We start from the raw sequence: 16,288 nt of genomic DNA on the forward strand, positions 1-16,288 counted from the left end.
GTCTACTTGGTTAATAACAGTATATGGACTTCTCCTCTAGGAACATGTCCAAACCTTCTTTAAATCTAGCTACGCTAATTGCCTTAACCACATCCTTCGCAATGAATTTCAGAACTTAATTGTGCATGGAGTGAAAAAGAATGTGCTTCTTGCTAACTTCAGTAAATCTCCCCTTGCTTTTGTAATTTTTGAAAAGAGTAAAGAACTAATTTAAATTTACCAGTTCTCTTCCACTCATGATTTTATAGACCTCTATCATATTCCCCCTCAGTCTTCTCTTCTTCAAGCTGAACAGCCTTTCTCCATAGGGAAGCTGTATCATCCCCTTTATCATTTTAGTCACCATTCTCTGCCTTTTCCAATGCAACTATATCTTTTTTTGAGATGTGGCAACCAGAACTGCACAGAGTACTCCAGTTGTAGCCTCACCATGGAGTGATATAGAGGCATTATGACATTCTTCATTTTACTCTCCATTTCTTTCCTAACAATGCATAATCCTGTTTGATTTTTTGATGGCCACTGCACACTAAGCTGAGGATTTCAAAGTATTGTCCACTATTACGCCCAAATCCATTTCCTGGATGGTAACTCCTCGTATGAAACCTAACATCGTGTAACTATAGTGCGAGCCTGTTGATCTCTGTCTCCATCTGCTGGTTGGTGTGCATCACACATTCATCTAGACTGGTCTGATGGAATGAAGAATATTCTTGTTTTCTTTGCTTTTTTTAATTGCAGAATCTACCACATCTGATTGATGGGGTAATTGTATTATTCCAAACCTTGGGGATTTTTGCACTCTATGGGGCAGATTTATTAAGTTGCAATAAGAGTATACCACATGAAAAACAATGTTTATTACATGTTAAATGCTGTTTATCACATGATACCCCTGTATCTCAGCAATATCATGTGTTTTTTAGCCCCCAAAAATTTGCCCCCATTGAAATTAACTGTTTTGCATGCATTTGCATGCATAAAATTTAAAAAAGCATGCAAAGCAGCGAATGATTACATAATCTTATGCAAATAAAATAACATGGTTTTCCTCATAAAAAGTAAGGCACATTATTTTAATTACTTTTCAGGATCTGTAGTTAACAGATCCTGGGGATATCAGGATGCTAACGAGCATCCCAATGTTCCCGGGATATATCTTAAAGGGACATATGGGCTAAAAACCCTTTCTCCGCAATGAGGAATCCCCCCGGGGATCTTTAAAGACCCCCACCACCTGCAGAGGCAGTGCAGCTTTAAAAAAGTGTAAAAAATAATTTTAAAAGTTGTGTGGTGATGCCCTGCCCCCTTTCCAAATCCCTCCTCTCTGTTACATATAGCCCTCCCAACTCAAATACCCCCATTCAAACCAACCCCCCCCTACACACACAGTATCAGCCTCCCACCCCCAGCCCCTCACACCATGTAACATAATCTCTGTTAGTCTCGTGGCCCCACCCCTACTCTCCCTTAGAAAGAAGTGACACCTTAGTGATCTAGGAACCAACCCTCCCACCCCCCGGAACTCCCTCTTTCCTAAAAGACAACATTCTGGTGGACCAATGGTGGCCCCGAGCACCCACTAAGGTTTTGGGGCCATGTGGCCCTTTAACACGATGACGGCCCCAGGCAAAATGGGTCACCATCACATGTTTTTCCCCGTTTCACTGCAATATTTTTTATCTTGGACTTTTTCTATGATAAAAAATATCATGGTGAAACCATCCTATGATATTTTCATGACCCTCCTGCAGGAAAATATCATAGCTTGATAAATGACTCCCTATATTTGAGTTCTAACTTCCATGCAACCAGGGCTCATGAAATAAGATTTTCCCACAACCTTGTTTGCAATTCTTGCAGGATATCATGAACCACGACAGCTGTTGATTCTCCTGGAATGTCCAGAATTTGAAGGATACTAAGACCTTTGTATTTATTCATATTAACTCTGAAATCTTTTCCTAATTTGTCCAGAAAAGTTCTTCCAGTGGACACAAGTTAGTAGAGTGTTCTGCAGGTTCTGGGAGAGGATTAGAGGGAACCTGTCAATCCCTCTTCTGAACCTGGAGGTGAGGGAACATTAATGCAAGACCCCAGTGATGAAAGTAACTAAGGAGGGGTCCTTGGACATCTTGGAGGGATATACTCCTGATGTACAACTTCTGACTGGCTGTATTTCACTGCAAGCAAATGCTGTGAGCTAGAACCACCTCCTGGGGATTCCAATGGAATAGTCATATGAACTGGGAATACTGGGACTCCTCATGAGAGTAAAGTCAATATCTTGGAAAATATCTTGGAAAGGAAAATTAGTTCTTACCTGTTAATTTTTGTTCCTGTTGTACCACGGATCAGTCCAGACCATGGGTTGAGCCTCCTATCCAGCAGATGGAGACAGACCAAAACTGTAAGGGTGTCCCATATCAGGACAGAGCCTACCCTGCAACCCTTCAGTATAAAATCTTGCACTTCTGAGGAACTCATTAACAACCTGTCAGAAGTATTATCAAAACTTGATTGTTCTGATTAATCTAAAGCAGTTGCATCCTGGACCGAATCCACAGCCGAGTTAGCTAATAGAATTTGTCCAAAAATTAAGAAATGGATTACCCCATTCAATAAACATAAATCCCCATGGTTTTCACCCAATTTAAAAATTTTAAAGAAGGGATTGAGAAAACTGGAAAGAATCTGGAGAAAAAACCGCAACTCCTGTACTTTGTCTAACTATAGAAGAGCTCTTCACAGGTACAGAAATGAAATAAATATAGCCAAACGCAATTTTTATTCTGAAAAGATACACAAATTTCAGTTTAACCCAAAAATACTATTTTCTTATGTTTCTGATCTTATTAAACCAAAAGGAAATAATTATTCCTTTGAGAATCGGAAGGAGAAAGCAAATGAATTTGCTTCCTTCTTTAAAAATAAAGTTCAGTTGGTCTTAAAAGATCTAGATATCTTTCCTTCACAAAACATAACCTTGCCTTGTAACCCTTCAGTCACGTGGGCCTCATTTGAGTCAGTATCCTCATTAGAAATTTGTAATCTCATAAAAAAGATCAAACCAGCTAATCATCCACTAGATGCTCTTCCTACAAAGCTTCTAAAGCTAGTTCCGGATATTATAGCTAAATCACTGGTAGATATTATTAACAAATCCCTGGAAGAGGGACTATTTCCTGATTTATTGAAATGTGCAGTGGTTAAGCCTTTACTGAAGAAGAGCCATCTCGATCTGGAAATATTGGCAAACTATCGTCCCATCTCAATTCTTCCTTTTCTGGCTAAACTCCTTGAGAAAGTAGTGAATTGTCAGTTAATGGAGTATCTTGAAGAAAATCATCTGCTATATCCCACACAATTTGGATTTAGAAAATCTCACAATACAGAAACCTTACTAATTTCCTTGACAGACACAATACATAGGGGCTTTGATCAGAATAAATCATACCTTTTAATTCTTTTGGATATTTCAGCGGCTTTCGATACCGTTAAACATGAAGTACTTTTAGCAAGACTACAAGAAATAGGATTAAAAGACACAACCCTGGCGTGGTTTAAATCATTTTTATCCAATAGATCTTTTAAAGTCAACTAGACACATCAGAATCTGATACCATAGTAATGTCGACAGGGGTTCCCCAGGGTTCTTCATTGTCTCCTACACTTTTTAATGTTTATATGGCACCATTATGTAGACTCCTAACGGGCTTGGGATTGGTTCATTTTCTTTTTGCCGATGATGTTCAAATTTTGTTGCACATTAATGATTCTCTTCAATCTACTTTGAAGCTTTGGGAAGTTTACTTTTCATCAATAAGTCAATTATTGTCCCATATGTCACTTTCCCTGAATAAAACAAAAACAGAAATTTTATATATGAGCAATAAAGTTACTGAGAAAATCGATGCAGAGATAAAATCTCTTGCATCAGTATACAAAATTAATCATGAAGTAAGAGATCTAGGTCCCATTTTAGATGCTGAATTAAATATGAAAGCTTCTATTAAAGCTATAAACAAAGAAGGCTTCTATAAACTTCATATTTTAAAAAAATTGAGACCGTTTCTTCATTCTGGGGACTTTCGTACAATGCTTCAGGCACTTATCACACCCAAGCTGGATTACTGTAATGCTCTTTTGTTGGGAGTCCCAAGTTCCACTCTTCGTCCTTTACAGTTACTCCAAAATGCAGCAGCCCGTCTTTTGTCCAACAAGAAGAAATATGACCATATAACACCGGTTTTAAAAGAACTCCATTGGCTACCGATTTATTCAAGAATTCACTACAAAAGCTTGATTTTGATACATAAAACAATCTATGGGGCCAACTCTGAATGGCTTAATGCCTCTCTCTCCGGATTCACACCCCTGTCCGTAATTTAAGATCTCTGGAAAAGCATTGCTCACAGTTCCCTCTCCAAAAATGGCTCATTTGAATTCAGTCAGGGATAGGACCCTGTCCCTGGCCAGTCCTAAAATTTGGAATTCCCTTCCTGTTGATATTAGAACTGAAACCTGTGTTCTGAAATTCAAAAATTGATAAAAACATGGCTATTCGAACAGGCCTTTAATGATACAAGTTGATCTATGTAAACATCTTAGATCCGCTCCACTGTAGTTTATAGATATGAAGCGTAATTTTAAGTTTTGAAATGTAATTTTTTACTAGTTTAAATTTTATTAAGATTTTATGTTTTAAGATATTGTTGTTTTGTATTTTTTAATATAATAATGTCAACATAGTTAGACAATAATTTTATAATCTTAGCATTGTCCTAGATAGCCAATTAGAAATGTGAAAAGATAGATAGACATTATATGAGTACAATTTTATTATTGTTGTGATTTGACTGTTATTTTGGTTATGGAATTTTTGTATGGAAATTGTGCATCAACATGATCTTATAGATCTGTATAGACGTTTTTGTTAACCGTCTTGATGTCTTTTTTGAGGAAAGTCGTAATATAAAAGCATGAAAATAAATAAATAAATAAATCATTGTCAAAGCAGAAAGTATAAAGAGAACCATAGAGGATCAAGCAAGTAACAAGAGAACTTGAGCAATAACCAGAGAACTCAGTAAAACATTAACCAGTGTAAATATTGAAACTCTGTAGGAAAAAATGCTCATCTCATTTAACATCACGGAGATGCTTCCAGTGCCTCACTTACAAGCGTAGAGTAGAGAATGTATCCTGCAAGAGAAGGAGAGAAACTTCCAGTGGACGGAAGAGAGTATAGGGAAGAGCATCTGGACTGATCCATGGTACTACAGGAACGAAAATTAACAGGTAAGAGCTAATTTTCCTTTCCCTGTACGTACCTGGATCAGTCCAGATCATGGGATGTACCAAAGCTTCCCTAGACAGGGTGGGACCAAGACAGTCCCGCTCGAAGCACCTGCCACTGAAGGAACCAAAGACTGGTGCCTGGACATCAAGGCGGTAATGCCGAGCAAAGGTATGCAAAGATTTCTACGTTGCAACCCTACATATTTCCTGTGGAGAAACCGGTTGACTCTCCGCCCAGGAGGTAGCCTGAGAGCGCAACGAATGAGCCTTGAGACCCTCCGGAATCGCACGGCCTTGGCAGATATAGGCCGACGAAATTGACTCCTTTAACCAGTGGGCAATTGTGGTCTTAGAAGCCTGATTGCCTCTTTTCGGGCCACTCCAGAGAACAAACAGGTGGTCAGAGACTCGAAACTCATTCGTGACCTGAAGGTAACGCAGGAGGACACGCTTTACGTCAAGACGGTGAAGGTCACTCTCAGTGGGACCGGTGATGTCCGCAGGGGAGAACGCAGGGAGTTCCACCGAGTGGTTAACATGGAAGGATGAGACAACCTTCGGCAAGAAGGAAGGTACAGTCTTAAGAGAAACACCTGAATCAGAAAACCGCAGAAAAGGTTCCCAACAGGACAACGCTTGGATCTCCGACACTCGTCTGTCAGAGCATATAGAAACCAAGAAGACAGTCTTGAGCGTCAGGTCCTTAAGGGTAGCCCGATGGAGAAGTTCAAAGGGAGCCCCACAGAGAGCCCGAAGAACCAAATTAAGACTCCACGAAGGACAAGTGCCTCGGACGGGCGGCTTCAAATGCTTAACACCCTTGAGAAAACAGACCACATCCGGATGAGACGCTACCGGGTGACCTTTCACACTGCCGAGAAGGGAGCCGAGGGCGGACACTTGGACACGTAGGGAGCTGAGAGAGAAACCCTTGGAGAGGCCCTTCTGGAGGAAGGAAAGAATCATGGAAATCAGGGCAGAGCGGGCCGATACCCCTGATTCTGCGCAGACCGTTTCGAAAACCTTCCAGACCCGGACATAGGCAAGTGAAGTAGAAGTCTTGTGGGCACGCAGCAGAGTGGTTATAACATCCTCTTTATATCCCTTCTTTCTCAATCTCCACCTTTCAAAAGCCAGGCCGCTAGACAGAAGCGATCTGCCTGATCAAAAAACAATGGACCTTGTCTGAGAAGATATGGAAGATGACCGAGACAAAGAGGGCCGTCCGTTGCCAGATTCACTAGGTCCGCGAACCATGGCCTGTGCGGCCATTGAGGAGTGACGAGAATGACCGGAGCCCTGTGGAGTTTTATTTTTCTGAGGACCTTTCCCACCAAGGGCCAGGGGGGGAACACGTAGAGGAGAATGTTGCTGGGCCAAGGGAGGACTAGGGCATTCACCCCTTCCGAGCAGTGTTCCCTCCAACGGCTGAAGAACCGGGGAGCTTGGGCATTGCCCTGGGTCGCCATCAAGTCCATGTGAGGAGGTCCCCACCTGCGAACAATGAGCTTCATCACCTCGTCGGACAACTCCCACTCGCCGGGATCGAGATTCTGCCGACTTAAGAAATCGGCTTGCACATTGTCTTTGCCCGCTATCTGAGAAGCTGCCAGTCGCTCCAGATGACGTTCCGCCCAGGCGAAGAGCTTGCTGGCCTCCAACGCCACCAGGCGGCTCCTGGTGCCCCCCTGTCGATTGAAGTAAGCCACCGTGGTGGAATTGTCCGAGAGTACACGCACCGCCCTGTGGCAAATCAGCGGGAGAAAAGCCTTGAGAGCCAGACGGACCGCTTGGGCCTCCAGACGATTGATGTGCCAGTGGGATTGTACCGGGGACCACCGGCCATGAAAAGATTGCGACTGGCAAACCGCTCCCCAGCCGGAGAGGCTGGCATCTGTTGTGACTACTATCCATTGCGGAGTCTGTAAAGATATGCCCTTCAGGAGGTGCCAGAATGAGAGCCACCACTGCATGGCGCCGATGGTAGAGTCGGAGAGCGGGAGAGCCATCTGAAACTGTTCCGAGACCGGCTTCCACCGGGAAAGCAAAGCTTTCTGTAATGGACGCATATGCGCAAAAGCCCATGGGACCAGGTCGAGAGTGGAGGCCATGGTCCCCAGCACCTGGAGGTAATCCCACGCTATAGGGAGAGGCACGAGGAGGAAATTTCGGACCTGGTCCATCAGCTTGAACGCTCAAACATCCGGAAGGAACACTTTGCCTACTCGGGTATCGAAGCGAGACCCCAGGAATTCCAACACCTGGGAAGGCCGCAGATGGCTCTTGGGAAAGTTGATTATCCACCCCAGAGAAGTGAGTAGAGCTAGAACTCAGTCGCTGCCAGTTTTCAAAGAGTCTTCGACTTGGCCTGCACTAGCCAATCGTCCAGATAAGGGTGCACCAGAACTCCTTCCCGATGAAGAGAGGCTGCCACCACCACCATGACCTTGAAAAAAGTGCGCGGTGCTGTGGCGAGACCAAAGGGGAGGGCCCGGAACTGAAACTGCTGACCCAAGATGTCGAAGCGGAGATACCACTGATGCTCGGCCCGGATCGGGATGTGTAGGTAGGCTTCCGTCAAGTCTAGGGAGGCCAGATATTCGGCGGGGTGAACAGCAGCTATTACCGCCCTCAGGGTCTCCATCCGAAAATGAGGTACCTTGAGAGCTCGATTGACCCTCTTGAGGTCCAGGATGGGGCGGAAGGAACCGTCTTTTTTCGGTACCACGAAATAGATGGAATACTGGCTGACGCCTTGCTCCTCCGTGGGGACTGGGACTATAGCCCCCAGTGCAAGCAGTCTGGAGAGAGTCTGGGTTATGGCCGCCCGCTTCCGATGTCCACAAGGGGATACTATGTGTAGATCCGGTAGGTTTCGAGCAAAGTCTAAAGCCTAGCCTCTCTCGATTATGTCGAGGACCCACTGATCCGACATGATTTTGGCCCATTCATCGAGGAAGAGAGATAAACGACCACCTAAGTTTGGAATGGAGGAATGGGCCAGCCGAATCTCATTGGGAGGTGGGTTTGGTGGTGGTGCGCTGAGGGATAGCATCTCGGAAAGCGCGCGGCCTCGAAAGGACTGAGACCAGGACTGAGATCTGGAGGAGTTTCCCCTAGAGAAAGCCCCTCTCGCCTGAGCATTCTATCTCTGCTGACCCTGGAAACGGTACGAGTAGGGAAGAAGGCTCTAGACTGTTTTGGGCGGTCCTCAGACAGTTTATGAAACTTGTTTTCACCCAAGGATTTAATAAGCTGCGCCAGGTCCTCGCCAGAAAAGCAACTTACCCTTAAAAGGAAGCGTTCCCAACTGTGCCTTGGAAGAGGAGTCTGCCGACCAATTACGGAGCCAGAGTAGTCGTCTGGCCGAGACCGCTGAAGCCATCGCCTTCGCTTGTACGCAGAATAGGTCATAAAGGGCATCCGCCCCATAAGCTATAGCACCTTCCAATCTTTCAGCCTGCTCTGCCTCTGCAGACGGGAGGTCCTGGGTGCTGAGCAATTGTTGAACCCACCTAAGACTTGCCTGCTGCATGAGACTGCTGCAGATCGATGCCCAAACTCCCAAGGCCAAGGATTCGAAGGTACGCTTTAGATAGAATTCCAGCTTGCGGTCTTGAACGTCCTTCAGGGCCATAGCACCCACCACAGGGATGGTGGTGTGCTTAGTGACCGCTGTCACAGAAGAATCCACCTTAGGGATTTTCAGCATGTCCAGACACTCCTCCGGTAAGGCGTAAAGCTTATCCATAGCCCTCCCCACTCGCAACCCCGTCTCGGGAGCTTCCCATTCCCTTAGGAGCATCAGCTTGTGTATGAGATGAAAAGGGAAGGTGCGCAGAAGAGCCCTAAGTCCCGCCAGGACTGGGTCCATGCAGGCCAGCATCGCGGCCGTGAGTGCATCCACTGGCGGAGTGTCAATACCCAGCTCCTGAATAACAAAAGGAATAAGAGGATCGAGCTCCTCCCTTTGAAATAAGCGTAGGACTCGGGGATCATCCCCCTCTAGGGGGGGGCGTCTCTGTTAATTGCTCATCAGGGTCCGGATCCAGGATTGTCCGAGGCGCAGGGGCCTATCCGGGTGCGGGTAGTCACTGGGGTCCCCCCTCCGCCGGATCCCTGAGGTAATGAGCCTTCCTCTCCTGAGGAAGACTCATTACCTTCCTCAGGAGAGGGCTCAGGGCTCAGATCGGAGGGAGAAAGAATTAAATCATGTTCCTCTGTATCCTGCAGTTCGGTATCATCAGCTGCAGGGATCCCCAAAATGTCCACCGTTCCCGTTGTTTGCCGACCCGTGAACGGCCTGGCCCTGCACTTAAACGACCTGCCCCGGGGTGTAGATTTGAGCGCTGCTGAGGAGGGGCCCCCGGCAGACAACCCGAGCATAGGTTTTTGCGAGAGAGCCTGATTGAGGGCTCTCCGCAGGCCAAACAGATATTAGACCGCGGCATGAGGCAGGGCACACTGACAGAAGCAGCAGAGCTGCGCATATGAGGGAACAGGAGCAGAAGAACGAACCCTGCGCCCTCCCGTATCTCAATCTCAGCTGCTGGATCGCAACCCCGATTAATCTTTTAAGATTTTTTTTTTTTGTAGAGAGCAGTGCAGGGGAGATGCCTCCCTGCTGGCAGCACCGGGGAAAAATGTCCCGGGAAGGAGAGAGAGAGAGAGAGAGAGAGAGGCTGTTTAGGGGGAGTGACTGGACCACCGCTATCGCCCCACAGCCGAGGACCACCGGGAATAGGGAGCCTAGGCTATTTCCCAACAAGGGGTCAAGCCCCCCTAGGCCCCCAAGAGCGAGGAGACAGAACTGTCTCCTAGAGAACAGAAAAACAGAGTCCAAGTTTTACAAACAAACTTTTTTTTTTTTAATGGAATTGGCAATATAAAACAATACTTGCTTGATCCTGAGCTAATGACAAAGAAAAACCCCACAGCAGGGGCTAAGAAATAATAAACAGAGAACCGAAGGGTGAGCTATCGCATCTGCTGGAGACAGACGAATACTGAAGGGTTGCAGGGTAGGCTCTGTCCTGATAATGGACACCCTTACAGTTTTGGTCTGTCTCCATCTGCTGGACAGGAGGCTCAACCCATGGTCTGGACTGATCCAGGTACATACAGGGAAAGGAGAAATGGAAAGATACCCTCCTTATCCTTAGTCACCAAAAACATAAAGAAATCCTTCATCAGCTATGTTACTTGGTCGAGTAGCTGATGTGCCCTCTGTCCTGGCATGGGCAGTGGAACACCCTCTTCTGACACTAGAATGGAATCCTGTACATCTTCCAGGCTCTGTAAAATCTGAATTAGAGGCTTATATGTCAGAAGTACCAGAGAGCAAATGGGATCTGTAAATGCCAGACGTAGCCCTTGTTCATTAAATTTGCTGGTGAAAGTGCCCTGGTAATTGGTGGTGGCCCGAGTATCATATCCCCTTCTGCCTCTGTTAACATTTTTGGAAGGCCAGTATACAGCTGTGTGGGAAGCTCTGCAACATAATGCTTTGATGATGGTACAGCTTTAATGGCCAAAGGTCTTGGGCATCGATGGCGCCAATGCACCCAAGACACGATGCGTCTTCAGTGCCAACTGGCCAGCAGCTCCACAGAATGGCACGTCTTATTCTTTGGTGCATGCCACATTTTCTTACTCGACCCTAAGGATTCGTCCTATTCTGTCAATGGGGAGATATTTTTAAGGACCTCCTGCTCAACTCCATTCCTGGCGAAGCAGAGGAGGCTTCGCTTCGGGAAGAGGACAGACTAAGGCTTTTGAGATACTTATGAGGTTCCTCCATTTTCCAGGCCCTCAATCTTTGAGTACGAGGGGACATCCATCCACAATTGTAACAGTTGGCCTGGACATGGTTCGGTCCCAGAAAGAGGTAGCAAAAGACATGTACATCGGTAATGAATATTATTTTAACTCATGTACAATCTTTGAAACCATTGACTGTGGCTTTCTTCTCACTGAACATTGTAAAGAAGAATTTATCCTCTTTTTTTAACAAGTAGCACTTTGGGTACCGATGAGGCTAAGAAAAAATTAGAAAAATATACACAGAAAAATGTGAGATAGAGGTACACATCTGTGGGGGTGCTCGGATGAAAAAAGACTTGAGGGGACTGGCGCTCACAAAGCAACGTCTCCATGGGACATTGTACATGTTTATCTATCATATACCTGTCTTTGTGTATTTTTATTGTTATAATATTTTTATTATGAATGTACTTTTGTAATCTGCCATGAGCATTTATGTAAACACGCAATATAAATTTTAAATAAATGAAATGACATGCTCAGTAGAGCAAAAGCTCTTCTACCTAAGAGAGAGAGAACTGTTCACTGCCACCAAATGTCTTCACCCAGATGTCTTGGCAAATTCAGCCCTGCTTCTCAAAGGAGAATGAAATGACTTGTCCAAAGTCAGACAGAACTTCAGTGTAAGAAGCAGGATTTGAACCTTGGATTTTCAAATTTCTTGCTTTAGTAAAAAATATAAGTTTGCAAATGTACTGCTTTTTTTTTTTTTTTTTTTTTTTACAATAGAAACAGTTGGAAACATTTAGACAACTAGAGGTCGGTATTCAAAAGCCATTTAGACGGATAACTATTAAGTTATTAAATGGCTTACGCGGCTATAGTCAGCCCCTACCCAGCTAAATTCCAGCTTGGTAACTAGTTAGCCAGCTAGAATTTAGACAGATGATGGGGGCTTTTCAGGGGCTGGCAGGACGTGAACTGGGGAGAAGTGGAGTTAGCTGCCTAAGATAACTGGCTAATTACTTCTGCTGCTAACTCTGGTTGGGCAGTAGAGCTGAATATACCCTGCTAGTTAGCTGCTTATGCATAACCAGCTAACTTTAGGATTGCCCTGTGGCCCAACCAGAATTAGACACAGAAAGTAATCGGCTAATGTCTTACGTATAACCGGCTAACTAGTACAGCGGCACAGTGGCTGAATATGGACATCCTATTTTCTCAACAGACAAAAAATAAATCACTAAAAACATGTGGCCCCTTATTTATGTTTCCCTCACCATAATATTGCCCATTGGTCCAGTTTCGCCCTCTCCATATGTGGAAATGATGACGTTGACATTCTCTACAATGCGCTGGAAGGTCCGATATAGTTCATCTGGTTCTAACTGTAGCTCTAGTAGAGCACGGTCCATTTTGTTCATCATCAGGACAGGCTTGATTCGTTCAGCAATTGCCTGACGTAGCACAGTCTCGGTCTGCACGCACACACCTTAAAAAAAGAGCATCACCACATTCTTCCTTACTTTTCCTGTTCTTTACACGTGTGATAGTCTTGGCAAGACAAAACAAACATTTAAGTTTGATTTTTCCCTCACCTGACACGCAATCAACAACTACAAGAGCACCATCAGTTACCCGAAGAGCAGCTGTCACTTCAGAGGAGAAATCCACATGCCCAGGGGAGTCAATTAAGTTAATAAGAAAACCACAGCCATCTTTGCACTGCTTAATGAAGGCTAAGTCATTGTCTGAGAGTTCATAGTACATGGAGATTGCACTGCAAACAAGAAACAAAAAGATGTTCTCAAAAAACGCAAATGTCAAACAAGCCAGATTAACAATCCATTGTTAGCATAAACTGGACAAAATAAAGCATTTTACTTGACTAATATGTTGAGCATTACATTTTCTGTTAATTCCCATACCTGTATAAAGTTTATGGGCCAAATGTAAGGATAGGGCAGAAATCTTGCAAGTCTGTTTCCTTGCACAATTTTCAAGGAAAAATTTAGTCTTATCTGTTTATTTACTTTCCTTAAATCTTGCTAGACCAGTTCGGATGTATAGGTTTATACCACCCTGCTGGCAGAGGGAGACTGAGAACACAACTCTTCCAGCAACATCACTGCTATTTGTAGTGGTACAGCCTAGAAACTTGCCAGTATCCTTATGATAAAGAATGAAGTACAAAAAAGCCCTATTCTTGCTCTACCAAGGCTGAACCCTAGGAGCCTACATTCCTGCTGCATCAGTCCAAGCATATGCTACCATCTGCTGAAGACAGAGAATACTGGCAAGTGTCTGGGCTGTACCACTACAAGTAGCAGTGATGATGTCATTTGAAAAGTTGGGTTCTCTATCTCTTTCTACTGGTAGGGTACCATAAACCAAAATATCTGGACTGTTCCAGCAAGATGAAAAGGAAAACTTCTGGAAATGAACAAATCACCCCCCCAAAAAAAACTGTACAAGCACAAATACTTTTGCCCTGGTCTTTTAATTTAGACCTGAGGAACAGAAGTCATGCAAAGAACTAGTGTTTCTATGGAAATTGTTCTTTTCTAGGAGTTACAAAAGATTGAAAAATGCACTATGCCAAGACCCTTTGCAAATCAGTGAATGGAAGACCTTCTCCCCTTTATGTTCATGAGGATTTGGAAAGAACATGGTCAAAACAATAGCAAGAGCCAAATGAAAGGCCGAAATTACTTTTGACAGAAACTTGGGGTGATTACAGAACACCACTCTGTTGTGGAAAAACTGCAGTAATGGAGAGTAATGAACCAATGCTTGTAGTTCACTGATTCTTCTAGCTAACATATTGGTGACTAGAAAGCCTGCTTTCCATATCAGGAGCTTTAAGGAAGCTGAATCAAATAGTTTGTAGGGTGGTTTCATCAGCTGCACCAAGCTGACACTGAGGTCCCATAGCACTGACGGCCTAGCAACCAGAGGTCTCGTATGTCATAAGCCTTTCGTGAACTTTGACACCAGGCGATGTATGGTAATTTGGTTTGGTAAGCAGCAATGGAACTAAGATGCATCTTAACCAATAATGTACTGAGACCCAGCGAAGAGAGAGACAATCTGTAGTAGATCCTTTGGAGCACAAGCAAACGGGTTTACGGACCCTGGCTGACAACTAAATGAAAACTTTTTACATTGAAAACTGTATGCTCTCCTGGTAGATAGCTTCCTGGTCGAGGTCACAATCCTCAATTTCTTTGAACAGCACAGGGATAAGATAATGAGCATTCAACATCCATGCTGTCAAGTTAAGAGCGAGGAGGTTCGGATGACATAAATGAGCATCCCCTTGAGTTAGTAAAGACAGATTGGATCCCAGAAGGATTGCAACCTGATGAGATAAGAGAACCACACTTGTTTGGGCCACGCTGGAGTAATGAGGACAGGGCACCTGGTCTTTTGAGTGCCTTCTGCACAGTTTTCGCTACCAAAAGAGGTGGAGCAAAGGCTTACAGCAGATCTGCATCCCACTTAAGCAGAAAAGTATCAGTGGAGGAGTCACAGCTTGAGGATCAAGTTTCTTTAAAAACATAGGCCTCGATATAGGCTGGGTTTATTGTAGCGTCTTTGGCTGACATCTCATACTGACGTCAGTGAAATACAACTGAAAGTAGTGAAAAGGGCATTTTTGGAAGAAGCCTTTAAAAGCAAAGTAAGAACGCCTTACGGAAGATGACTGCTCAGCTCCCATTGAAAGGGACTGAATGGGGGCATGTTGCTCCTTGATCTGGGCAACTGTTTTCCTGACCTTGTACCTTGAACAAGATACATCAGCTAACTTTTTATGAATATCTTCATGCAAATCGCTGAATTTCAGCCAGGCCATCCATTGTGTTCTGATGGCTGCTGCAGAAGATCTTGTTGCGGTATTGAATGATTTATTCACTGACCAGATAAGATGTAAGCACTCTTCTGTTTCCAGAAGGGCTTGCTTATAACCTTCCTGCTCCTCGTCCAGCAACTCTACCAGAAGTTTCAGCTTGTCAATGCAGTTCTGTAAGTATTGTATGATATAGAACTGGTGGGCTGCAATGTGAGAGGTGAGCATCAGCTCTAGAAGACCTTCTTCCCAAAACTATCCAACAACCTAGGGTCCTTACCTGGAAGGATGTTGGAGAAGATTCTAGTCTTGTTAGCCCATTTTAGTGTCAACTCTACCATCACTGACTGGTGTGAGTGCTGGACTACTACAAATCCCAGAACATATTGCACTCTGTATTTCAGGTCCAATTTTCTGGCCACTGGGGGAGGGGACAGGAGGCAGGATTCTCCTACATTCTTGTTTTTTAAATCCCACAGAATCAAATGAAATGCTACAGGTTCGAAAGATGTTTCTAGAATCCAAAGCAGCCCAAAAACATTGTCAGGGTAATATTTGTCCTTATGGACATTGACTCCTATAGCCCTGCCCAGCTTGTCAAGGAGTTTGTAGTATGAAAGGTTTTCTCGTGATGAAGAATGCTCCAGCAGATCAGATAGGGAGTCTGAGGAAATCCTCATAGATTCTTCTTCAGAACTGAGAGACAAAGGGACACCGTTTCATGACTCCAATGATGATGAAGACGATTGGGGCAGAGTCCTCTGTTGCCTCAAAGAGACTCCTCTGCAGAGAATGGTTGGAGGCTTGATCCCTCTACAAGGACTTCTAATGGGAGCTCCCAAGGCAGGGATGTGAGAAGGATCCTGGTTGAAGGACCAAAGAGAAATTTTCTTACCTGTTAATTTTCTTTCCATGAATCCTGCTACACCAGCCCAGTCCAGTCCAAACAGGTAGGTTATGTTCCCCTACCAACATATGGAGGAAGAGCACACAGACGTTCTCCATGACATTATTTTCACTATGTAGAGGTGGTGCAGCATAGAGAAACTCCAGTATTCCTGTGACAAAGCACTGAAAACAAACTTCATTAACCAAATCTAATTTAAACATCTCAAATGTGCTTGGAGAGAAATAACCCTCAAAGCTCACCCTCCTGTCCAAGAACTGAAGAAGAAAGGGTAACAAGGCAGGGAATAAGGACACGCAAAGAGGGAAATTTTGTCTTCAGAAAATACATGTATCTACCCACAGAAGTGGAATCAACCACAAAAGCAGCAGGTCCAGCTTCCTGGGACGGTCATGGACTGGTGTAGCAGGATTCACAGAAAGAAAATTAACAGGTAAGAAAATTTCTCCTTCCATTTCATCCTATTA

General features: G+C 44.4%; 1 protein-coding gene across 1 annotated transcript in view; it reads right to left on the minus strand.

Moving 5' to 3' along the window:
* LOC115078026 (elongation factor 2-like) overlaps nt 1-16,288 on the minus strand; it is a 262,581-nt gene that overhangs the window by 201,591 nt on the left and 44,702 nt on the right. The window contains exons 3-4 of the mRNA XM_029580602.1: nt 12,663-12,844; nt 12,345-12,556 (exon numbers count right to left, since the gene is read on the minus strand). Coding sequence (XP_029436462.1) covers nt 12,345-12,556; nt 12,663-12,844 — 394 coding nt within the window. The remainder of the gene's footprint in view (nt 1-12,344; nt 12,557-12,662; nt 12,845-16,288) is intronic.

Source organism: Rhinatrema bivittatum, chromosome 1 (genome assembly GCF_901001135.1).
Source record: "Rhinatrema bivittatum chromosome 1, aRhiBiv1.1, whole genome shotgun sequence".
In the NCBI taxonomy this organism is placed as follows: domain Eukaryota; kingdom Metazoa; phylum Chordata; class Amphibia; order Gymnophiona; family Rhinatrematidae; genus Rhinatrema; species Rhinatrema bivittatum.